The 20,467-nt window shown below is 42.7% G+C and overlaps 1 protein-coding gene and 1 pseudogene across 1 annotated transcript in view; both read left to right on the plus strand.

Moving 5' to 3' along the window:
• Positions 1–20,467, plus strand: part of Aplp2 (amyloid beta precursor like protein 2) — a 69,890-nt gene that overhangs the window by 18,922 nt on the left and 30,501 nt on the right. Inside the window, 2 exon segments of the mRNA XM_028858985.2 lie at positions 13,718–13,891; positions 15,201–15,324. Of these exon segments, the coding sequence (XP_028714818.2) occupies positions 13,718–13,891; positions 15,201–15,324 (298 nt within the window).
• On the plus strand, positions 14,500–14,938 carry LOC114684415 (annotated as a pseudogene).

A 20,467-nucleotide genomic window follows, 5' to 3' on the forward strand; every position in this document is an offset into this window, starting at 1 on the left:
CCTTGTGGGCAGGTTTGTGGGGGATTGTCGTGATTGTTGTTAATGGATGTGGGAGGGCCCAGCCCTTTACGGATAGCTAGCCAGGCAGCTGGTCCTGGCTTTGTAAAAAAGCTATTCAAGCATGTTCCTGTGAGTGATCATGGTTTCTTGCTGTACTCTCTAGGCTGTGAGTGAGTTCAGAGGTTATAGGTAATTCTGCATGAAATAGCAAGCAGATCTGCTTTCAGGTGCTTGCTTCAAATCCCTGCCTTGATTTCCCTCAGTGCTGGACTGTGATCTGGAATTGTAAGCCAGATAAGTCCTCTCCTCCCCTAAGCTGCTTTTGGTCAGAGTGTTTTTAATCATAACTGAAGGAAACTAGAAAAAAATCTTCCCTCCGTCTTTTACAGAAACTGTTAGAGAAATGGTGTTTTGAGGCTTTGCTCACTTCCTCAGGATCTACAGTACTACACATCTTGCTGGGATTATTTTGAATGATTAATCTTGTGAATTGACAAAAGTCATAGAAACTGAATGGTGTTCAGTGTTTTTTTGGTTTTTCGAGACAGGGTTTCTCTGTGTAGCTTTGCGCCTTTCCTGGAACTCACTTGGTAGCCCAGGCTGGCCTCGAACTCACAAAGATCCGCCTGCCTCTGCCTCCCGAGTGCTGGGATTAAAGGCGTGCGCCACCACCGCCCGGCTGTTCAGTGTTTTTTTAAAGCACTAGAAATGACACTCAGGACAGATGAAAATATCTGTAGTATTGATCTTAAAAGATTGAATATAAAGCATGGGCTCAAGCCTGATAAGCTCCTCACCAAGCAGAGCCGTTGTGAATTTGTATATATGATGAATATGGGTGAAGACACTGAACCTGTCTTAGAAAATGTACCAATGAGGCATCCATCATTGAACATTAGTGCCAATTTCAACTGGAAAAATTAGAAATGAGTTACCAGTACTTCTTTATTTCTACTTTTTGTCATGCTGAGGATGGAACCTAGGGCCTCTAATACCACTGAGAAAAAAACTCAGTAGGAATGAACTGGAAGAAGAAAGGGAACAAAACAAACTAGAGGCTTGGTCTGGGAAATCTTAAGGACTGGAGACAGCAGACTGCATGTGGGAAATTGTGCGGCTCACTAAGAGCCAGGTCTGGTGACGGACACAGAGGCCACAGCAAGGCACACTAGGTTCAAGTTTAACAATGCTAAATATCTGAAGACAGGGAAGAACAGGCCTACACAGAAGGGTCAGATTGGCTCCTGGTTTATCAGCAGCAGTGTCAGAAGACCTCAAATTCTGAGGGAAAATGTGATTTCCAGCCACAATTTAGTACTTTGTACATTACCCATAAAGTGTGTGCATAATATAAAAGCCCTTTTGAGATCTGTTATGTTTGAAATTTTCTATTTTTAGGTGTTTTCTGAGGAAGCTGTGAGCTCCTAAAACGGAAATCAGTCAAGAAAGACAAAAATAGTGAGGAAACCAGAGGAAAGAGGAAGGACTCTCAGGACTGATGACCTCAGGCCTAGAGAACAGAGGGTCCAGATGGAGGACGGAGGTGGAGAGTGGGGGTGGTGTTGGCTTCAGGAAAGAAAGAAGCAAAAGCAGCAGATCTCAGTGTGTGCACTACAGGGTGTTTGTGGACCTTTCTGGCAGTTTCAGGTCTGTGTGGGGCACCAAGCAGGTAAAAGGAAAGACACAGTTGGTAACTCTAGTGTGGTGCTATGTATAAAAATGGCCCCCACAGGCTCATGAATTTGGATGCTCTGTCATTAGGGAGGCACTCTTTGAGAAGGATTAGGAAGGAGGTGTGGCCTTGTTGGAGGAAGTGTGTCCCTGGAGGTGGACTTTCAGGTTTTAAAAGCCCATGCCATGCCCAATTTTCCCTCTTCTGCTGTCTGTGAGCAGATCAGGATGTAGAATTCTCAGTTACCTCTCCAGCACCTTGTCTGCCTGTGTACCACCATGCTCCCTGCCACGATGATAATAGATTAAGCCTCTGAAACTATAAGGGAACCCCAAATTAAACGTGCCATTTTATAAGAGTTGCCTTGGTAGTGGTGTCTCTTCACAGCAATAGAACACTAGCTGAGACATCTAGGGAGAACAGATGCCTAAGTAGAGGCTGGAGAATGGCTCAGCAGTTAAGATCCCTGACGGCTTGAGTACACCCAGGGTCAATTCCCAGTGCCCACATGGTGACTTACAGTCATCTGTAATCCTGGTTCAGGCGATCTGACACCTTGTTCTCCTCTCTGGGTACCAGACACACATGTGCTACACAGAAATACGTGCGTGCAGGCAAAGTAGACTAGCAATAAGTTGTAAAGAAAGAAATTGTAACCCACGTGTATGTTATGGAGGAGTACTGCTTTAACCAACTAACAGGGCAGGGGAGTAGATGCTTTAGGATAGTAAGTGTGATGGCTTGAGAGTTAAAAACTCAAAGTGTAGAGCCAGGGGGATGGCTCAGTGGGTAAAGGAAGTGCTTAAAGCCTGACAACCAGCTTCAATCCCTCCGCCATGACTTAAGAGCTGACTTCTGTGAGTTGTCCTCTGACTTCTACACGTGTGTCATCGCACAAACGCCCTGTCCCACAAACGAAACATGACATTTTCAAATTACAGAACACAGCGTTTATGTCTGGTCTCAGAAGGATGTGTTAAGAAAAGAGGAGGTGAACAGCGGATGAATGCCTGGCCACCTTGAGGTACCTCTGAGGGTTGTGCTCATGTTGGGCTGGGACTGAGTTAGTATATGTCTAGTAGATTGTTCCTGCCTTGTATTGTGTAGCTTTTCAAACCATGTGTCATGGAAAAGATTATGCCTTTTAAAATTGAAGCTGGCCATTCTGCATAGATTTCCTTTTTATTTATTTAGCCATTTATTTTTGCTTAGTGTCTTTTAAAAAGATTTTTTTTTAACAAATGTGTACGTACATATGTATGCCTGAGTTTATGTCACATATGCACACGTGCCTGTGGAGGCAAGAAGAGGGTATCCGATCCTCTGGAGATGGAGTTGAGGTGGTTGTGAGCTGCCTGCTGCAGGTGCTAGAACTCTCCATGAGCAGCAAGTACTTTTTGCCATCTCTTCAGCACATCGTTCTTGTTTGTAGATAAGCTGATACACAAGCTAATGCTGTTTTGACTTCGAAATCACTGTTGACTGTACTTTAGGGAAATACAAAAACAAAATCCAAGGGCTCAGGATTTAGAGCCTGATTCTCCTGGGAATAATTGATTACTTGCTATATTCTAGGTACTCTTACTAGATAGAGGTTAGAAAAAGTGACTTCAGTTCTGGCTCTGTGAGATGGACATGGCAAGCACATCAGCACGCTGGGGAGGAACCTTTACTTGGCCAGAACTGTCAGGCCGCCTCTGAGGATGTCCACGGAGAAGATTCCTGAAAGGGGAGAGAGAACACAGCTGCTTTGGGAAGAGGGAAGACTTGGGATGAGGCACCGTGGCTCTGTGTAACAGTGAGGGGTGGTCGGGAATGTGTGGGAAGATGGACTCAATCAGGGACTATTCCAGTGTGGGTCTTGTAGGCCATACTAGCCATGTTGTTGATGTTTTGGAACAAACTACTGTTTCTGGGAGCCAGAGTTGGGTGGAGACAGGATCCTGGAGGGCAAAGGTGGGCTGTTCATTGTGTTTTCATCCTTACTTACTCCTTTCTCTTCTTGAGTGTAACCTTTCCCGCTCCCCTTGAGGCATTTGCTTGGTAGTTAAGGTGGCTTGTACCAAGAAAGGCTAATTAATGGCCCATTCGGCAAGCAGTAAACATACTGACTTTTGGAGTGTATTAGCTTTATTACTTTATTTTTTTAATTGCTGATAATTACAGTAATGCACATGGGCGTTGGTCCAAGGCAGGAAGAATTATTGTTTGAGAGCAGATCTGGTGCATGCTGATAGTGCAGTCTATTTACTTTTAAATTTAAACGCTACATAAACCATAAGAAAGATGTCTTTTGACTTGCTTTGAACTTGAAGAGGGTGGAGCAATTTCATATTTTTCTTATTCTCACAGTTTTGATGGATATTAACTTAAAATTTGTTAATCAAGATTGATATATTGATTGTATTAGGAAAATACTTATCAGAACTATTCAAACATTTCTTTCTTAAATTTCTTCCTGTCCTATGAAAACTTTATTTAATTTTTTTTTTAAGTTATAAAGAAAAATACAGGTGACTCACTGCATCATAGACTCTTGGAAATAAAGAGCTAGTCTGTGGCTGCCAGTATTTTTTTTTTTTTTCTTTTTAATGTTTTTTAAAAAGTATTTATTTTGTGGCCAGCAGTGTGCATGTTGCAACCAGAGACATCCTGAGAGAGTCTGTTCTATCTTTTGATCATGTGGACCACAGGGGCCAAATTCTGTCACAGCAAATGACCTAACCCCTGAGCTCTCACGAGCCCAACAAGGAAGTTTGGGGTCGATAAGATTGCAATAACTTCACGTTGTAAAAAGAATATATTTTTAAAGAAAGCCTACTTATCATTTTATGACTTTATCATTGCTGTCATTTTATGACTTTAATAACAAAAGGTGAAAAGAAGGAAGGTATCTTGGAATTCAAGACACTGGGTCTCAAAAGAGGACAGTGAATCTGTCCTTACATACTGTGTGCATACACTAGTACCAGATGTTGTGTTCACCCCCACTACCTCCAGCTTTTTGTTATGGTGCAGGGCTGAGGTTTGAACCCAGAACCTCATGCGGTCTAGGCATGCATCCTTCCCCTTAGCTATACAACTACTCTATATTTCTCACTTTTCAGGATGTCACCAAACACCTGTTGTGAACCTTATTAGCTCCCTAGAAGGTGTCTGGGGAACATCTGCTTTAAAACATAAGTAAAATGATCCTAGGGACTGGAAAGATGGCTGCTCTTGCAGAAGACAATTCTCAGTACCCATGTGGCAGCTGAAAACAGTCTTTAACTCCAGTTCCATGTCAGTTCCAAAAGGGATCTGACACCCTTTTCTGGCCTATGCAGGCAGTGTATGTCATGGTGCCCAGACATACGAGCAAGCAAAGACTCATACACATGAAAATAAATAATAATAAATGATCCTCTAACATGATGGTGGTGGCACATACTTTTAATCCAAGCACTTGGGAGGCAGAAGCAGACAGACCTCTGTGAATTCAAGGCCAGCCTAGTCTACAGAGCAAGTTCTAGGACAGCCAGGGCAACACAAGAGAAACCCTGTCTCCAGCCCCCCCCCCATAATCCTGTATATGAAATCAGTGTTTCCATTTACATGGATTAGTTTTCTTCCCCTTTCCCAGCTATATTAAAGGGAAAGTGAGTCAGTGTAGAATCAGTTTCAAGTCTCTGACACAATTGTCTATCCATATTTGAAGGCTTGACACTGTGTAGTTACATGTGTTTTAGCTAAAACTGAATGTTGGATAGTTTCTCCAAGCTAAATACTCATTTTAGTGAAATCTGTTAAGTGGAATATTTTAAGGAATACAATTTAGAAGAATTTAGAATTACTTGATTGACGGTGATTTGATTCACATAAAAACAAAACATCCTAGAGCATCGGATCAGCCAGAGGCTGCTTATAATGTAAGAGGATTGCCAGGCTTGTGTTTGGGTATTCTGTAGAAAACACTCCATCATTTCTATTATGTGACTCACTAAGAATTTAGATTGAAAGTATTTCATTATGAAAATTTAATCCATAGTATTTCCTGGGTGTTTGTTACTTGAAATCTTTTCTCCCTCTTAAGATTTAAGTAAATCCATTCCTGTGCATTTTTTCTGACTTCGCACACACAGCTCTTAGTAACAGCCTAAGTAATGCTAATGCCAAAGAGCTAGTAGATGAAGCCCGAGTTCACATGATTAAGATTATATTATATTAATACAGAAGCCCCTTGCCATCCTGAGTTCTGCAGTTAGTTGACAAGCTTTGAAGAGTTTGGTAAATGGCTGCTGCGTCATCAGAGGGAAATGTGATTGAGTGAGTTTCTAAGTGGTATTCCTTGAGAAACTAGACTTCTATCTGTTACAGAGTGAACAGAAGCCTCACCTTTTGAATTGCGGTTTCTCATCTAGTATAAACTAGCTAATAAGTAGATGGAATAATATCAAGAAAACCAATTTGGGGTGAATATGATCAAAATACATCGTGTATATGTTTGAAGTTCACAAAGAAGGTAAACAAAACAAAACCATGAAGAAATAACTTAGAGAGTGCTGTTGTTATTATTTTGTGTGTGTGTGTGTGTGTGTGTGTGTGTGTGTGTGTGTGTGTGTGTGTGTGTGGAGGTGAGGCCATAGTACTTTTGTGGAGGTTAGAGGACAACTTTGTGGAGTAAATCGCTTCCTTTTTTTGGGTTTTGGGTGTTGAACTCAGATCATCTGGTCTGTGTGGCAAGCACTGCCTGCTGAGCCATCTCGCTGGCCCCCGTAATAGCCCAGTCTCAGAGGTACCTTGGTGGTAGCAGCGAATCCACCTTGACCTCACTTCTGATTCATCTGGAAAGTGGCTCAGAGCCATGAAACCAGCAGCTCCTGGTAGTTTCCTTTAAAAATGACAGGGCTGTTCACAAAAATATTTGATAACCGAATTCCCACAAAATAAAGTATGGAGCAGTAATGCAACTTGTTTCTTTTTTTTTTTTTTTAATCCATTTCCAAATTTAATAACATTTAAAAAAAAGTACAGTCTCTTTCAAACCTGTGTCATGCCAGCCTGTGCTTTGGAAGGAGGGATATATCATGTGGGATCCTTATGTAGTCTTCACTTGAGTACCTCTGATTTAAGCCGAGTTCTGTGTAATTGCAGCAGGAGAGAACTAAATCTTCAGGAGCGAGCACAGTGATAATGGTGCTTGTTCTGCAGCAGGCATAGCACCTAATGCTTCTGTGCATTATCTTAATTTAATCCCCACAACGGGCCAGAGGGGAGTAGGTCTATTAGTAGCCTTGTTCTACAGATGAATATGTAAATCCTGATAAAATGGCCACCAGCACTCAAACTCCTTTTGTGTGATAAGCAATATTTCAAGCACTTCGTTTTAAATTTTATTTTAAAATCATTATTTATTGTAGATCTGTTATGTTTCTCTGGTAAATGTTTTATATGAGCTTGTGTAATATCATAAATGGCTTTTTGTTGTTGTTTTTAAATGATGTGTGTGTGGAGGTCGGGAGTAGACTTGCAGAGGAGTGTGGATATGCACTCTTTTGGAGGTCAGAGGCTCCCCTTGGGTGCTGTTCCTCAGGAGTTAACCAGCCTCCCCTTTTGTAGACAGCATCTCTCACTGAAACCTGGGGCTCACAGTTGAGTTTGATGGGAAGCCTCCTGTCTACTTCACCACCACTGGCATTACAAGCCCCTGCTGTCGTAAAGTTTCTCATGCTGGCTGTTCAACTCATCTCCTCATGCTCACACAGCTCACCATCTTCCCAGTCACATCCTTCCCCGAAGAGTCTCACACTGTAGCCAGTCCACAGTGGCCTTGAACTTGTAATAATCCTCTTTATTCAGCCCTACCCCCCTCCTGCCCCAAGTGCTAGGTCTACAGGTATAAATTACCATGCTTGGCTTAGCTTTTAAAAGGTTTTTCTAATTTTTAATTTTATATGTATGGATTTATGGCTGTGCACCATGTATGTACATGGTGTCTGTGGAGGCCAGAAGAGGGCATTAGATCCCCTGAAACTGGAGTCATAGCCATGAGCCACCATGTGGGTGCTGGGGAATTGAACCCAGGTCCTCTGGAAGAACAACCAGTACTCATAACTGTTGAGCTGTCTCTCCAGCCCTCCTCGCCTATCATTTTAATAGAAAAAGTAGGTCTGGAGAGATGGCTCAGAGGTTAAGAGCACTGGCTGCCCTTCCAGAGGTCCTGAGTTCAATTCCCAGCAACCACATGGTGGCTCACAACCATCTGTAATGAGATCTGGTGTCCTCTTCTGGCCTGCAGACATACATGCAGGCAGAACATTGTATAAATAATAAATAAATAAAAATCTTTAAAAAAAATAGAAAAAGTAGGCTTAGGAGGCTAGGTAACCTTCAGAGGTAGTACAAATAGTTGGTGATGGAACTGGATTACTGTCACATTCTTAGCTACCACCTCAATGCACACCTCTGAGGCAGAACACAGTGAGAAGGCTGTTTATCCAAGACAGGTCCCGAGTGGCTCTGTACACCTGGAAATATGTTTCTTAGACTTCTGTGTTACCGACAGCAACTAGGCAGAACCAGGAACCAGTTTTAAGCATCAGTATATTTTCTACAGTTTTCTTTGAAAGACTCAGTTTCCATCTCCTGAAAAGTAAAAGCCTTCTATTTGATTATGGTGCCTGGATTTTTACCAATATAATCCAGTTGGACAAATTACCATGTTCCTATAAAAAGCCCTGGAGACAGTCTAAACCATTTTTAATCTTGGAAATGATACTTCATTTCTGCTTTAATATTTAAAGCTCTAATAACAGTGAGGTTATTTGTACAAACTATTGTGTCTAAAAACAACCTGGCTGTGTTGCCCAGTCTTTCTTCAAACCTACGGGCTCAAACAGTCCTCCCACCCCAACCTTCCCAGTAGCTAGTCTACAGGTACATGCCACCAGACCCAGCTTGTCCTCTTTTTGACAGATTGGATTTGTAAAATTGAAGCTGTGCCCTCCAAAGTGGAATCCAGGCAGTTTGATCAGGATTAAACACAAAAACACTTGCTTTTTTTTTTTTTGGTTTTTCAAGACAGGGTTTCTCTATGTAGCTTTGCAACTTTCCTGGAACTCACTTGGTAGCCCAGGCTGGCCTCGAACTCACAAAGATCCGCCTGCCTCTGCCTCCTGGGTGCTGGGATTAAAGGCGTGCACCACCACCGCCCGGCAACACTTGCTTTTTTTGATGGTACTGGGCTCTATTTCACTTGTCATGCATGTGGAGCAGGTGCTATTTTGATAAGCCATCTCTCAAATAGTTTTATTTTGATTCAGTTTTTGGCCTTAAGTAAAAGTTGACAATACTGCTGAATTCTCTTATGCCTGACTGTGGAATTAATATCTTACATAACCCATAGAGCACGTACAGGAGCTTGTGTTGGCACAGCTTATGCAAATGATTGCTCGGGTTTCCCCTGACTGATGTCCTTTTCCTGTTCCAGGATCCTGGTCAATCTCCACATTGCATTCATTCATTGTTTGTGCCTGGTCTTTGCTGATTTGTAACCGTTTTGAGTTTTTTTCCTGACTGGTTTCCTTAAATGTCTTGTTGATAGTGACATTCACCCTAGTGTCCTCACTCTGATTGCCTTCCTTTTGTAGTTAGTTTTAGCTTGTGAGAGCTCTTTATCCTTCCATAGTTTTTCAATTTTTCATATAATATAATTTGTAATTATAATATCCTTTCCCCCAGCTGCTTCCGGATCCCCCCCAACCCAACTTCATGTTCTTTCTCCTGAGAACAAATATCTTGAAGTGTGCTAAGAACAGAATGTATTTCACTTTCTTTTGATAAGGAATCTTTGGTGAAAAAAATGTGGGTATATATTTAAATTGTTACATTTATATTTTGAGAGAGGGTTTGTCTGTGTATTCCTGGCCATCCTGGAACTCTCCCTGTAGACCAAGCTGACCTGGAACTCAGAGATCAGCCTGCCTCTACCTTCTGAGTGCTGGGATTAAAGACGTGGTCGTTAGAATTGGTGGATCACAAAGTTTTTGTTTTTTGTTTTTTTGTTTTTAATTTTTATTTTATGTTCATGGTGTTTTGCCTGCATGAATGTCATGGGCGTCAGAAGTCCTGGAACTGGAGTTACAAACAGATGTGACATGTGAGTGCTGGGAATTGAACCTGGGTTCTGGAAGAGCAGCCAATACTCTTGACCACTGAGCCATCTCTCCAGCCTCTGGATTATGAAATTTATTCAACACTTGAACAGGAGTGGAAATGATATAGGCTCTTCAAATTTTGATTGTTACCCAATTTTTCTTTTTAAAGATTTTAAGGTGTAACGGAAAGGACATTTGCATAAGAGTGTCTTATCACTAGCCTGGAAGCCTAGCTAGATGCAGCAGAACCGTGTGAGCTGAGCTGGTTGGGGTGCAGCTGTAAACAGCACCTTTCCATCTAAGGAATCCTCATTCCCACAGCTGTAGGAGAAAACCTTGCCCTTGGGAAGATTGTATGTAGGCTCTTAATCAAACTGTAGGGCCGATTTGATTTGGGGGCGGTAGCTTTAGTGAGGAAAGCAATAACTGTTCAGGCACAGGCTTTGAGGTAGGAGAGCTGCATTGGCCCCAAACAGTTTTGAAAAGGAAGACAGCTAGCTTCTGAGCTCCACCCAGGGGTTGGGCTCTTGAAGTGATATCAAGGACAGACTTTGTGCAGGCTCAGGCTTACATTTTGTACATTGACTGTAAATGCTTTAAGCTGCTTCAGATTATTAGGAGCACCTTCTACTAAGTTGAATTCCTTTCCTTGGATAGCTGAACTTTTTCTGAGCCAAATTAATAAAATGGCATTTCTTATTAAGGATGAATTATTAAGTAAAGTGAGGCACTGGATGGAAAGCAATTGATGCAGTTTGTTTTCAGAGCCCTGAAAGTGCTGCCGTGTGCATAGATCACAGGGACTGGCTTAAGTGCCAACACGTGGGGCATTAATTTTCTTTCATAGAGGATTCCAAGTTCACAGGATGTCAGAAGTGCTGACTTGGCAGTGAAGTCCCATTTGTAACATGTTAGATTAGGATGCAGATTGATTTATATGTTGGAGTAATGGATCAAGGCACAGTCAGTGCTTAAGAAAATGAGAGCACATTAAATAAGAGCATTTCCAAGTAAAGAAGTACAAACATCATAGAACGGTGACCCTGTCACATTCTAGGTGAGGTCGGGGTATGTTTGATTAGTTGATTCTTAGATGTGGCCCACAGAGGCCTTTTATATTGCAGAGGAGACTGTCTTGAGAGTCTCTCATGACCACAAGGATTAATCTTTCTGAACTCAGAAGTGAATCACTGTATCCTATTAGCTGTCTGGATTGATTCCAGTAACTCTCTTTCTTGGTGGTAACTGATGTGAGGAGCTGGCTGTTTTGCTCTCCTTCCTGTTGCTTTAACCTCTGATACCTTAGACTCTTTAGGGAAGATAACACTGACCATCTCAGTGCAGAAATCAAATGCACTTACACTGATGTATTGACCTCCGTGGTTGACCCATTAACTGAGCATTTATACAGTTGAAACTCTTGTGGTCTTGTAGCCAACAACCATAACGAGTAACATGTGGAACGTAGTCCTGGCTGATGAATGCGCTAGAATTGACTGTTTCAATGTCATGGCTCAGTGAGCACACACAGCTAACCAACACTTTATCTCTGTTCATTTGGGGGACTTAAGAGTCAAATACTGTCCTCTATCACCCTAGTCTTCCAAATGATGAGATATGGTATCCTGAATCCTATTTGTTTAGTAGCTGCCTTCAATGTTAAAGTATTCATACAAGCGCATACATAGTTAAAACATTAAGAATTTTTAATCTTTTAACTCTAGTTCATTTGTTGATTGAGGAAACAATTTCAGATTTGTTTCTCCCCTTTAACGAAATGTCAATTTTATGTGTATGGGGTTTTACATGCTTGTACACCTGTGCTCTGTATACATGTTTAGTACATGGAGAGGTCAGAAGAGAATGCCCGTTTCTTTAGAACCAGAGTTACAGCTGCTTGTAAGCCACTATGTAGGTGCTGGGAGTTGAACCCGGATCCTTTTAACTGTTGACTGATCCATCTCTCCAGCCCTTGAGTGTTTGTTTCTTTCTTACTGTGCTTAATTTATACATTAAACTTTATTATGACATGGGGAAAGCATACTCAATTCAGTGTACTCCATAGTTTCAGGCATCCACTGGGAGTCCTGGGACATAGCTCCATGGATAAAGGACCACTGTAACACTAAATGCACAGTTGTTCTTCAAGGACACATTGCTTGAGAGGAGCCTTGCATTCTGAGCATCCTGAAAATAACCCAACTTGATGTTCTCTTCATTTTCCATGTCTAATCTATCACCATGTCTTGCTTTGGCTTAAAATCTCTCAGCACTTCCAGTAATGAAGGCTGAAATTCTCCTGCTGCCAGACAATGTAGACCTGGTTCTACCGCAGGGCTGTTCTTCCTTCGTAGCATCCACACCTCCCCACAAGCCTCATTTTCCTCTGGAAGCTTCCTTTATTAGCTCTCTACTCAACTGAGGTCATGTTCTTTTTAATGTTTTCTCAGTGCTATATTCTTTTCCTCCTAGGACTGAATCCAGTCACTTTTTTTAGTGTAAGTTTTGACTTGACACTAGATGGAGGACTGAGGAAGTGGGGTCATGAATTTTTGCTCATGCTTGTATACTGAGCCTTTAGCACGTTGTTAATACAGTTGCTTGATGAAGTTTTTTTGTTGTTGTTGCATGAGTGAATTAAATAAATTATTGGAAGTTTTGACTGCTTTCTGTTTTCATGTTTTGTGTGTGAAGGAATGGTAGCTTGTATTAGAACAGATAGCAATCATATTCAATGTCTTCCAAGTAGGCAGTAGTAGGGTTTGATTTTTTGTTAGCTTTTCACTTCATATATGTACAAAGATGCTTTTAAAATTCTGGCATACTTCCTGGGACAAGAATTAGTTTATATAAAGTACCACAGGCCCACCATCTCAGTCCCTCAGGAAACTGAGGCAGGAAGAGTTCAAGACAAGCCTGAGTAACCTTGTCTCAAAATAAAAAGTATCTAGAAGGAGCAGGGCTCGAGTTCAGTGACAGACTTCGGGCCTAGCATGGGAGAGAGAGACCCTAGATTGATTTTTGAGACAGGGTTTCTCTGTGTAGCTTTGCGCCTTTTCTGGAACTCATTCTGTAGTCCAGGCTGGCCTCGAACTCACAGAGATCTGCCTGGCTCTGCCTCCTGAGTGCTGGGATTAAAGGCGTGTGCCGCCACCACCCAGCTTGATTGAGACCCTAGATTGAAAGAGGGCAGAAAGAAAAAGTAAATACCCGAGATTGTAAGACACGTTGAAAAAGAGATAACAAATAAGCAAAGACTGATAGTGAACCATACCTATTCCTACCAACTGTAGTTTGAGACAGACCAGTAGAGGTGCTGTTAGAGACTGGCCGTCCTTCCTGATATTCAGATACTCTAATTTACAGTAGCTTGACCTGGATCCCAGGAGTCAGTCATCACAACCTGTTCATATTTAGGGGTTAGTTTCTATATATACAAAATTGAGTTTCCTTTTATTTGTCTTGAAATGCTTACTTTGAAACTTGAAAGGACTTTGGGTCTATGCAGTTTTTGGTAGTTATTATGTTTTTTTATTCTCCCCAGGGGTGGGTGGCATTTGAGTGGATGCAAGGGCCTTGACACACATGGAGACCTAAGAACAACATGCAGGAGTCAGTTCTCTACTTCCACCACATGGGTCCTGGGGATCGAACTCAGGTCATCACAAGTGCCTTTACCTGTTAAGCCATCTTGGAGATTTTTTTTTCCCAGATCACATAGGATTCATACTTCAGTAGCTTCCATCCACCCTTCAGTTCTTTTTCAGCTTTCAGATCTTGAAGCATAACAAACAGAACTGTACTGAGTAGTTTAGCTGTAAGATGTCAATCCTGTATTTACTGTGAAGTGGCCGTGCCTGTCTGCATACCTTTTGACTAAACCTGAAACCTCTGGTTTTTCTTTTGATAGGCTCTTGCAGCCAATGCTGGGACGGGCTTTGCTGTTGCCGAGCCTCAGATTGCCATGTTTTGTGGGAAGCTGAACATGCATGTGAACATTCAGACTGGGAAATGGGAGCCTGACCCAACAGGTACCAAGAGCTGCCTTGGAACAAAGGAAGAAGTTCTTCAGTACTGCCAGGAGGTGAGAGTTGTCAGAAAGTTAACACCCGCTGCTTTTTCTGGGTCAGGGCTGCATGTGTTCCCCTGCCCCAGACCAGAGGACTAAGAACTGGAGCTCCAGCCCCTTTCGTTTCCAAATTTAGATATTGCGGAGGTTTTGCTTATTTGTGTTGTGAGCTCAGTTCTTTGCAGAAGGTTGGTAGGTACCTACTTCTGTTTTAGGAAGATGGAAAGCAAAATGTCACGTGTGTATTTGTGGTTTTTGCTTGTTCATAGAAAGCTGCCAGTGTTGTGAAGGATCCTCTAGCTATGAGTCAACTTAACCCTTTGCTTCAGTAACAAAAGAATGTGAGTTTAACTTCTTATGAAGCCTCACATGTAGGACCAGTGGTGAAGTATGGTTTTAATTCCATTAGCAGGTACTTGATAGACTTGCCTCTGTTTCCCTTCAAGAGCTCAGGAGTGTCACACATCCTGTGGGTGAACTTGATACCCAGTAAGATTTGTTTTGGGTTGAAAGCCTGCTGCATTTGCCTTACATACAGCCCCCCCCCCCTTTTTTTTTTTTTGAGGCAGGGTTTCTCTGTGTAGCTTTTGGAGCTTGTCCTGGAACTTACTTTGTAGACCAGGCTACCCTCGAACTCATAGATCTGCCTGCCTCTGTAGTGCTGGGATTAAAGGCGTGGCCACCACCGCCCAGTCCAGATTCCCTTTTTAAATGCAGTCCATGGGAGGAGTCAGAAATACAAGATATCAAAAGAAAGCTAGCCTTTGTCCTGTCTGCTCTCACTGGAACTGGAGGGAGCACGTGCAGCCTCCACATGCAGAACAATGCTGGCAAGTTTGTGGACCTGTACATGCTGTGGAAATGCTCAGGGAGCAACCACATCATTGGTGCCAAGGGACCCCATGTCCATCCAGATGAATGTGGCTAAGATTGACAAGTCACAGGCAGGTTTAATGATCAGTTTAAAACATATGCTGTTAGAAAATATGCAAGTCAGATGATTCTGTTCTCCAATTGGCTAAGGCTGATGGCGTTGTCTCAGGAAAAAAAAAAACCTTTTGACTAGAGGAAATTGAATAATATGTTATAAATAGCAACAAAGGAAAACTAATAGTTGAATATTTTTTATTTTTGTTGTTAGAACATAGAATAGTTTAGTTTTTTGGTTTTCTTTTTTGAGACAGGGTTTCTTTGTGTAGCTTTCCTGGAACTCACTCTGTAGACCAGGCTGGCCTTGAACTCAGAGATCCGCCTGGCTCTGCTTCCCAAGTGCTGGGATTAAAGGCGTGTGCCACCAATTGTTGTTGTTGTTGTTCTTAAACAGATCTATCCAGAGCTGCAGATCACAAATGTGATGGAAGCAAACCAGCCAGTCAGTATTGATGGCTGGTGCCGAAGGGACAAAAAACAGTGCAAGAGTCACATCGTCATTCCATTCAAGTGTCTTGGTAAGTAATGTCTTTGGTTGCCTTTTAGAAGTGTTCCTCCCATCCTGTAAGCTTTATTCTTGGCTCCTAGTAAAGTAGCTCTACATCTATTAAAATAAAGTTACTGGAGGAATTTCTCCTGTGGGTACTTGGTGCCTCCTTGTGTTGTTGGTAGACTTCTCTGAATTAACTGCCTCTCCCATTGCGAACCTCTTGTCTCTGGAGGATAAGCCTTTTCCAGGACACCGAAGAGAAGCATTACCTGCAAGCAAGCAGATTTACCCTTAACATTAACCATTTGAAATCAATGCTAAGAAAGATAGTTGAGAAATGGCACTAAAGAAAGCAGCCAAGGAAAACTGTTCCCTACAGTTCATCCTGTTCAAATTGGCTGTTAGTCAGATTAGTGGTAGTTCTCGGGAAAGGAAAATGACTCATGGCATGTGGCCAGGTGCCAGGGCCAGATGCTGTGTGGACCTGCCATTCTGAAGTGCTGGAGCTTTACCCAAGTGTTCGCACGTTTTTGTTGGTGCTAACATTTAGTGCCAGCTTGACGGTGTGTTCCTCAGAAACGGGGTTGTTACTTAGTGAATGCAGTCGTCTTAGCCCTTTCTTGCCTGACCTATTTGAGTAAGTCTAGTCTGTGAGATTCAAGAACAGATTGGGTCACAGATGCTCGTAAGTGTAGATCACTTGTAGTTGGTCCAAAAGAGTCGTAACACAGGGGAGGGAGACTAACTCTGACACCTGAGGAGTTCTTTAGATCTAATTTGAGCCATCTGTGAAATTTATTCCTCTCAGCCATGTGGTGGTGCATTCCTTTGAGGCTAGCCTCATCTACATAGTGAATTCCAGGACAACCAGGGCTATACAGAGAAACTCTGTCTTGAAAAACAAACAAACAAAAAGCAAAAATAGATTTTTCTCCCTCACTTCATTAAAACTTCCCCTTAAGTACAGACATCAGCAAAATGAGTAGGTTGCTTTTATTAGGCTTACATGTAGTGAGAAAGAACGGCCAAGTCAGAGGAAGAACTAGACCAAGAACTGCACAAAGTCTGCAGCAGCTCTAGGTTGCTGTATAGCACTCGTTAGTGGAAAGGGAGGACATTGTGTGTGCTTAGCCATTTCCTTTCAATCTGAACGTCTTGCAGTGTAACGTGGAATGTGTTAAAGCCTTTGTATGATGTGCTTTAAGACGGTGTTCCTTCATTTGGCTCCGAGAAATCTGTCTGTAAAATTCTCAGACGTTAACTGAAACACTCGACGTGTGTGTGTGTGTCCGTGTCCAGTTTCAGCAGTCTGTTGGTTTGTTTGTTTGTTTGTTTGTTTGTTTTTTTTTGAGCCCCCTAGTTGTGACAGTATAGCCCTTGCTGTCTTGGAACTCTATGTAGACCTAGAGTTCAGAGATCCGCCTGCCTCCCAAGTTCTGGGATTAAACACATGTGCCACTACACTCAGCTTAGTTTGATCATTCTTGAGTCTTTGAACAACCTCCTCTCTTCCTAACACTGTTTTCTCATGGTTTCTGTGATTAAAAAGTCAGTCCCGTGAGCATCATCTGAGATGAAATGAAAGTGGCGGCAGCGTTGAGTCTGCGTGCATTGTGGAGGTTGGTTGTACAGTGGGCAGCTGTGCTAAGGCTGTAGCCCTGATAGTGAGCTGCTCTTGGGCCTAACTGCTTACCTTTCAAGCTTGTGTTGGTTCAGAGGTGCTGTGAAAAAACAAAAACAGTAAGACACCCAGGATGCTGACAATCAAGAAAATGTGAATTTCTGGCGTACACCTTCTTCCATCAGATTCCTCTTCTCGTGTTCAGCTTTTTGTCACTTCTTGTCTGGACTGTGATGGCAGCCTGCATGCATGTTTCTCTGCCGTGCTCCCAGCTTTTTGCCTTTGGTGATTTAAGGTGAAGATCAAGTTGTGTCCTTGCATAAGATTCTGTAGTTTTTCTCCTTTATCCAAGTAAATAATGCTGAAGCTCTTTCCTTCCTTAGCATGACTTAGAAACTCCAGGATCTGACCCTCCTGTAGCCCTGCCCGTTATCTGCACTGCCTGGCCTTTGCTTCCCACTGCGTCACCATTGGACAGCTTGGGTTTGTCTGTCCTTCCTGCTTTTTTGAAAACGTTTATTAGTGTTGTCTGCGTGTGTGAATGATGCGGGGGAGAGACGGCATGTGCCGCAGCGTACATGTGGAAGTCAGAGAACAAGCTTCGCGGAGTTGGCGCTCTCCTTCCACCTGTGTGTGGGTTCTGGCATTGAGCTCAGGTCACTAGGCTTGTGCAGCAAGCGCCTTTACCTGCTGAGCCATCTTGTCAGCCTCTGGTTTATGGTTTTTTTTTTTTTTGGTTTTTTGAGACAGGGTTTCTCTGTGTAGCTTTGCGCCTTCCCTGGAACTCACTTTGGAGACCAGGCTGGCCTCGAACTCACAGAGATCCGCCTGCCTCTGCCTCCCGAGTGCTGGGATTAAAGGCGTGCGCCACCAACCGCCCGGCTGGTTTATGTATTTTTGAGAGCAGTGTCAAAATTGACATCACACAGCTCCCAATAACAATGTTAATTTGCTATGCTACTATTGATAACTCGTCAGCTGAGTAAGATGTTGCTGGTGTTCATGTCATTAGGTGCTGATTTATGTTCCTGTGTCCTTTTAACATGTCTTTATCTTTCTTTGAGGATCTGCTCTCTGGTATAAAACATGCCCATCCTGCGATTTTTTTTTTTCCTTCTCTCCTGAAGTTAGCCATTTCTTCAAGAATTAGCCTTGGTTTGAGTGGTAATGGTATTTAGCAACTGAGGTGGTGGACATTAGTTGTGGCTTAGTTCTGTCAAGGCTGTTACTGTTTCTTGGCCCATTTGTCCAACAGAGCTAAGAAATATGTGTGTTATGTATACATGGACCTAGATCTGCATTTCCATATAGACCTCTGTATGTATTAAAAACCAGGGGCTCAATGGATGAAGCTTGCTGCAAACCCTGAGGACCTGAATTGAGATCATCAGCACCCACATAAAAGTTAGACATGGCAGCATGTATCTATAACCCCAGGGCTGGGGCTGGGGCTGGGTTGGGATGGAGACTGTGATCTTACTGGCCAGCCAGTCTTAACCAAAGCAGTGAGCTCTACCTTAAGTGAGAGACCTTGTCTCATAAAATGAGGTGGAGACAAAATGTTGAGGAAGACCTTCAACATTACCTCTGGCCTGATTATGTGCACACACATGAGTATACCACACAGATGCCAGATAAGCTCACCGTGAGTGTGCCAGCCAGTTCCGATGTATTCTGCTCCATGCATCGTGAATAATCAGTCTCTGTTTCTTAAAAAATAGGTTTGAAAAGATACTATTTATGTGCTAAGTAACCTACCCATTTTGAAATATTCAATTAAATGGTTTATACTCTAGCAGTAATGTTCTACATCCACAGAAAATAATAACTATTACTAATTTTTACAGTGTGTATGGGGAGGGTTAGAGGACAACTTGTACATCTCTCCCTCCACTGTTGGGGGAGATGTCTCTAATTTGGGATTTATTAAGGCAACTCCATGTAGTTAAGAGGGGGGTTTATTTTGGGGTAACTTACAAGTAAAGGGATTGGTTACAGGATCCTGGAGAGGTGAGGTGCAGTCCAGCGGTGTTCTCTGGAGAACTCTGTTTGGTCTACCATCTAGCATCTGGGATCACCAGGAACCAAGAGAGCTGGCACATCTGCGTCTTGCGTCTTAAGGGCTCTCATCTTGGCCCTGCCTCAGGGGCAGATCATAGGTAGGCCTGACAGTTACCGGAAGCCTCACTGGGGGTAGTATTTACAGGTCAAAGCAGGAACAGCTACCCACTGCATGTCTGAGATCAAACCCAGGCCACAAGCTTCTCAGTGCAAGCATCTTCACCTGTTGAGCCTCCATTGGCTCCTATTGATAATTCTTTTTATACTTTATGTCAAGGGTGAGACTATAATAAACAGTGGAGTCCTATACCCATATCGACCCAGAGAGTCACAGTGGGTCCTTTTACATGTACTGAGATGAATATTGCATATTGGAGTAGAGAGATGATAGGAAAGAGGTTGGCTTCAACCTGAAATCATTTTTAAGATATTACAGCCTCAAGCCAGGCATGGTGGCAGCACAAAACAGGTGGATCTCTGTGAGCTTGAGGCCAGGCAGGTCTACATACTGAGTTCCAGGCCAGCCATGGCTACATATTGAGGCCCTGTCTTTAAAAAAAGAAAAACAAATATTGTTGCCTAGGAACAACAATGTCTCAGGCAAAAGCACTTGACATGGGATCTACAGTGTAAGAAAAGAACCTGCTACCAAGAGTTGTCTTTTGACTGCTACACATACCCACTCTCTGACAAAGTACCCACTCTCTGACAAAGTAATAATAAATACTTTATTTTAAAGTCAATCATGGTGGTATACACCTTTAATCATAGCTCTCGGAGGCAGAGGCAGGAGAATCTCTTTGAGTTTCAGGCCAGCCTGGTCTTCATAGTTCCAGGATAGCCAGGGCTACCTGGAGAGACCCCGACACAAAACAAAACAAATAAAAAACTCAAAAAACTTCTACCTGGCAAATCTGAAGAAGATAGAGAAAACAAATATAAAGTAGCTATATATTGATTAGGCACCTCTGTTAACTGGTTTGGATGTCCTGGAGTTCTTACCTCTTTTTTTCTTTTTAAGTTTCAACTTTTAATTAGGTATGGGAGTAATGTGCACATGAATGCAGGTGCCCATGGAAGCAGAGGCATTGATTCCCTCTAGAGCTAAGCCAGAGTTAGGTGTGATTGTGAGCCACCAGATTTGGAAGCTGGGAACTGAACTCAGGTCTTCTGTAAAGCGATACACACTTTTGACCATCTCTCCAACTCACCTCTGTCTTCTTTTTTCTGTTTTATGTGTATGGATGCCTTGCCTGCGTGTGTGTGTGTGTGTGTGTGTGTGTGTGTGTGTGTGTGTGTGTGTGTGTACACACGTACGTACACACACACCACCTCTGTGGCTGGTTCCTTCAGAGGCCAAAAGAGGACATCAGATTCCCTGGAAATGGAGTTATAGACACTGAGTGGGTGCTGAGAATTGAACCTGAGTCCTCTGGAAGAGCTGAGTCTCCTCAAAGGCTCTGTCATCTCTCCAGGCCCCTCCCCCTCC

Source organism: Peromyscus leucopus, chromosome 7 (assembly GCF_004664715.2).
Source record: "Peromyscus leucopus breed LL Stock chromosome 7, UCI_PerLeu_2.1, whole genome shotgun sequence".
In the NCBI taxonomy this organism is placed as follows: Eukaryota; Metazoa; Chordata; class Mammalia; order Rodentia; family Cricetidae; genus Peromyscus; species Peromyscus leucopus.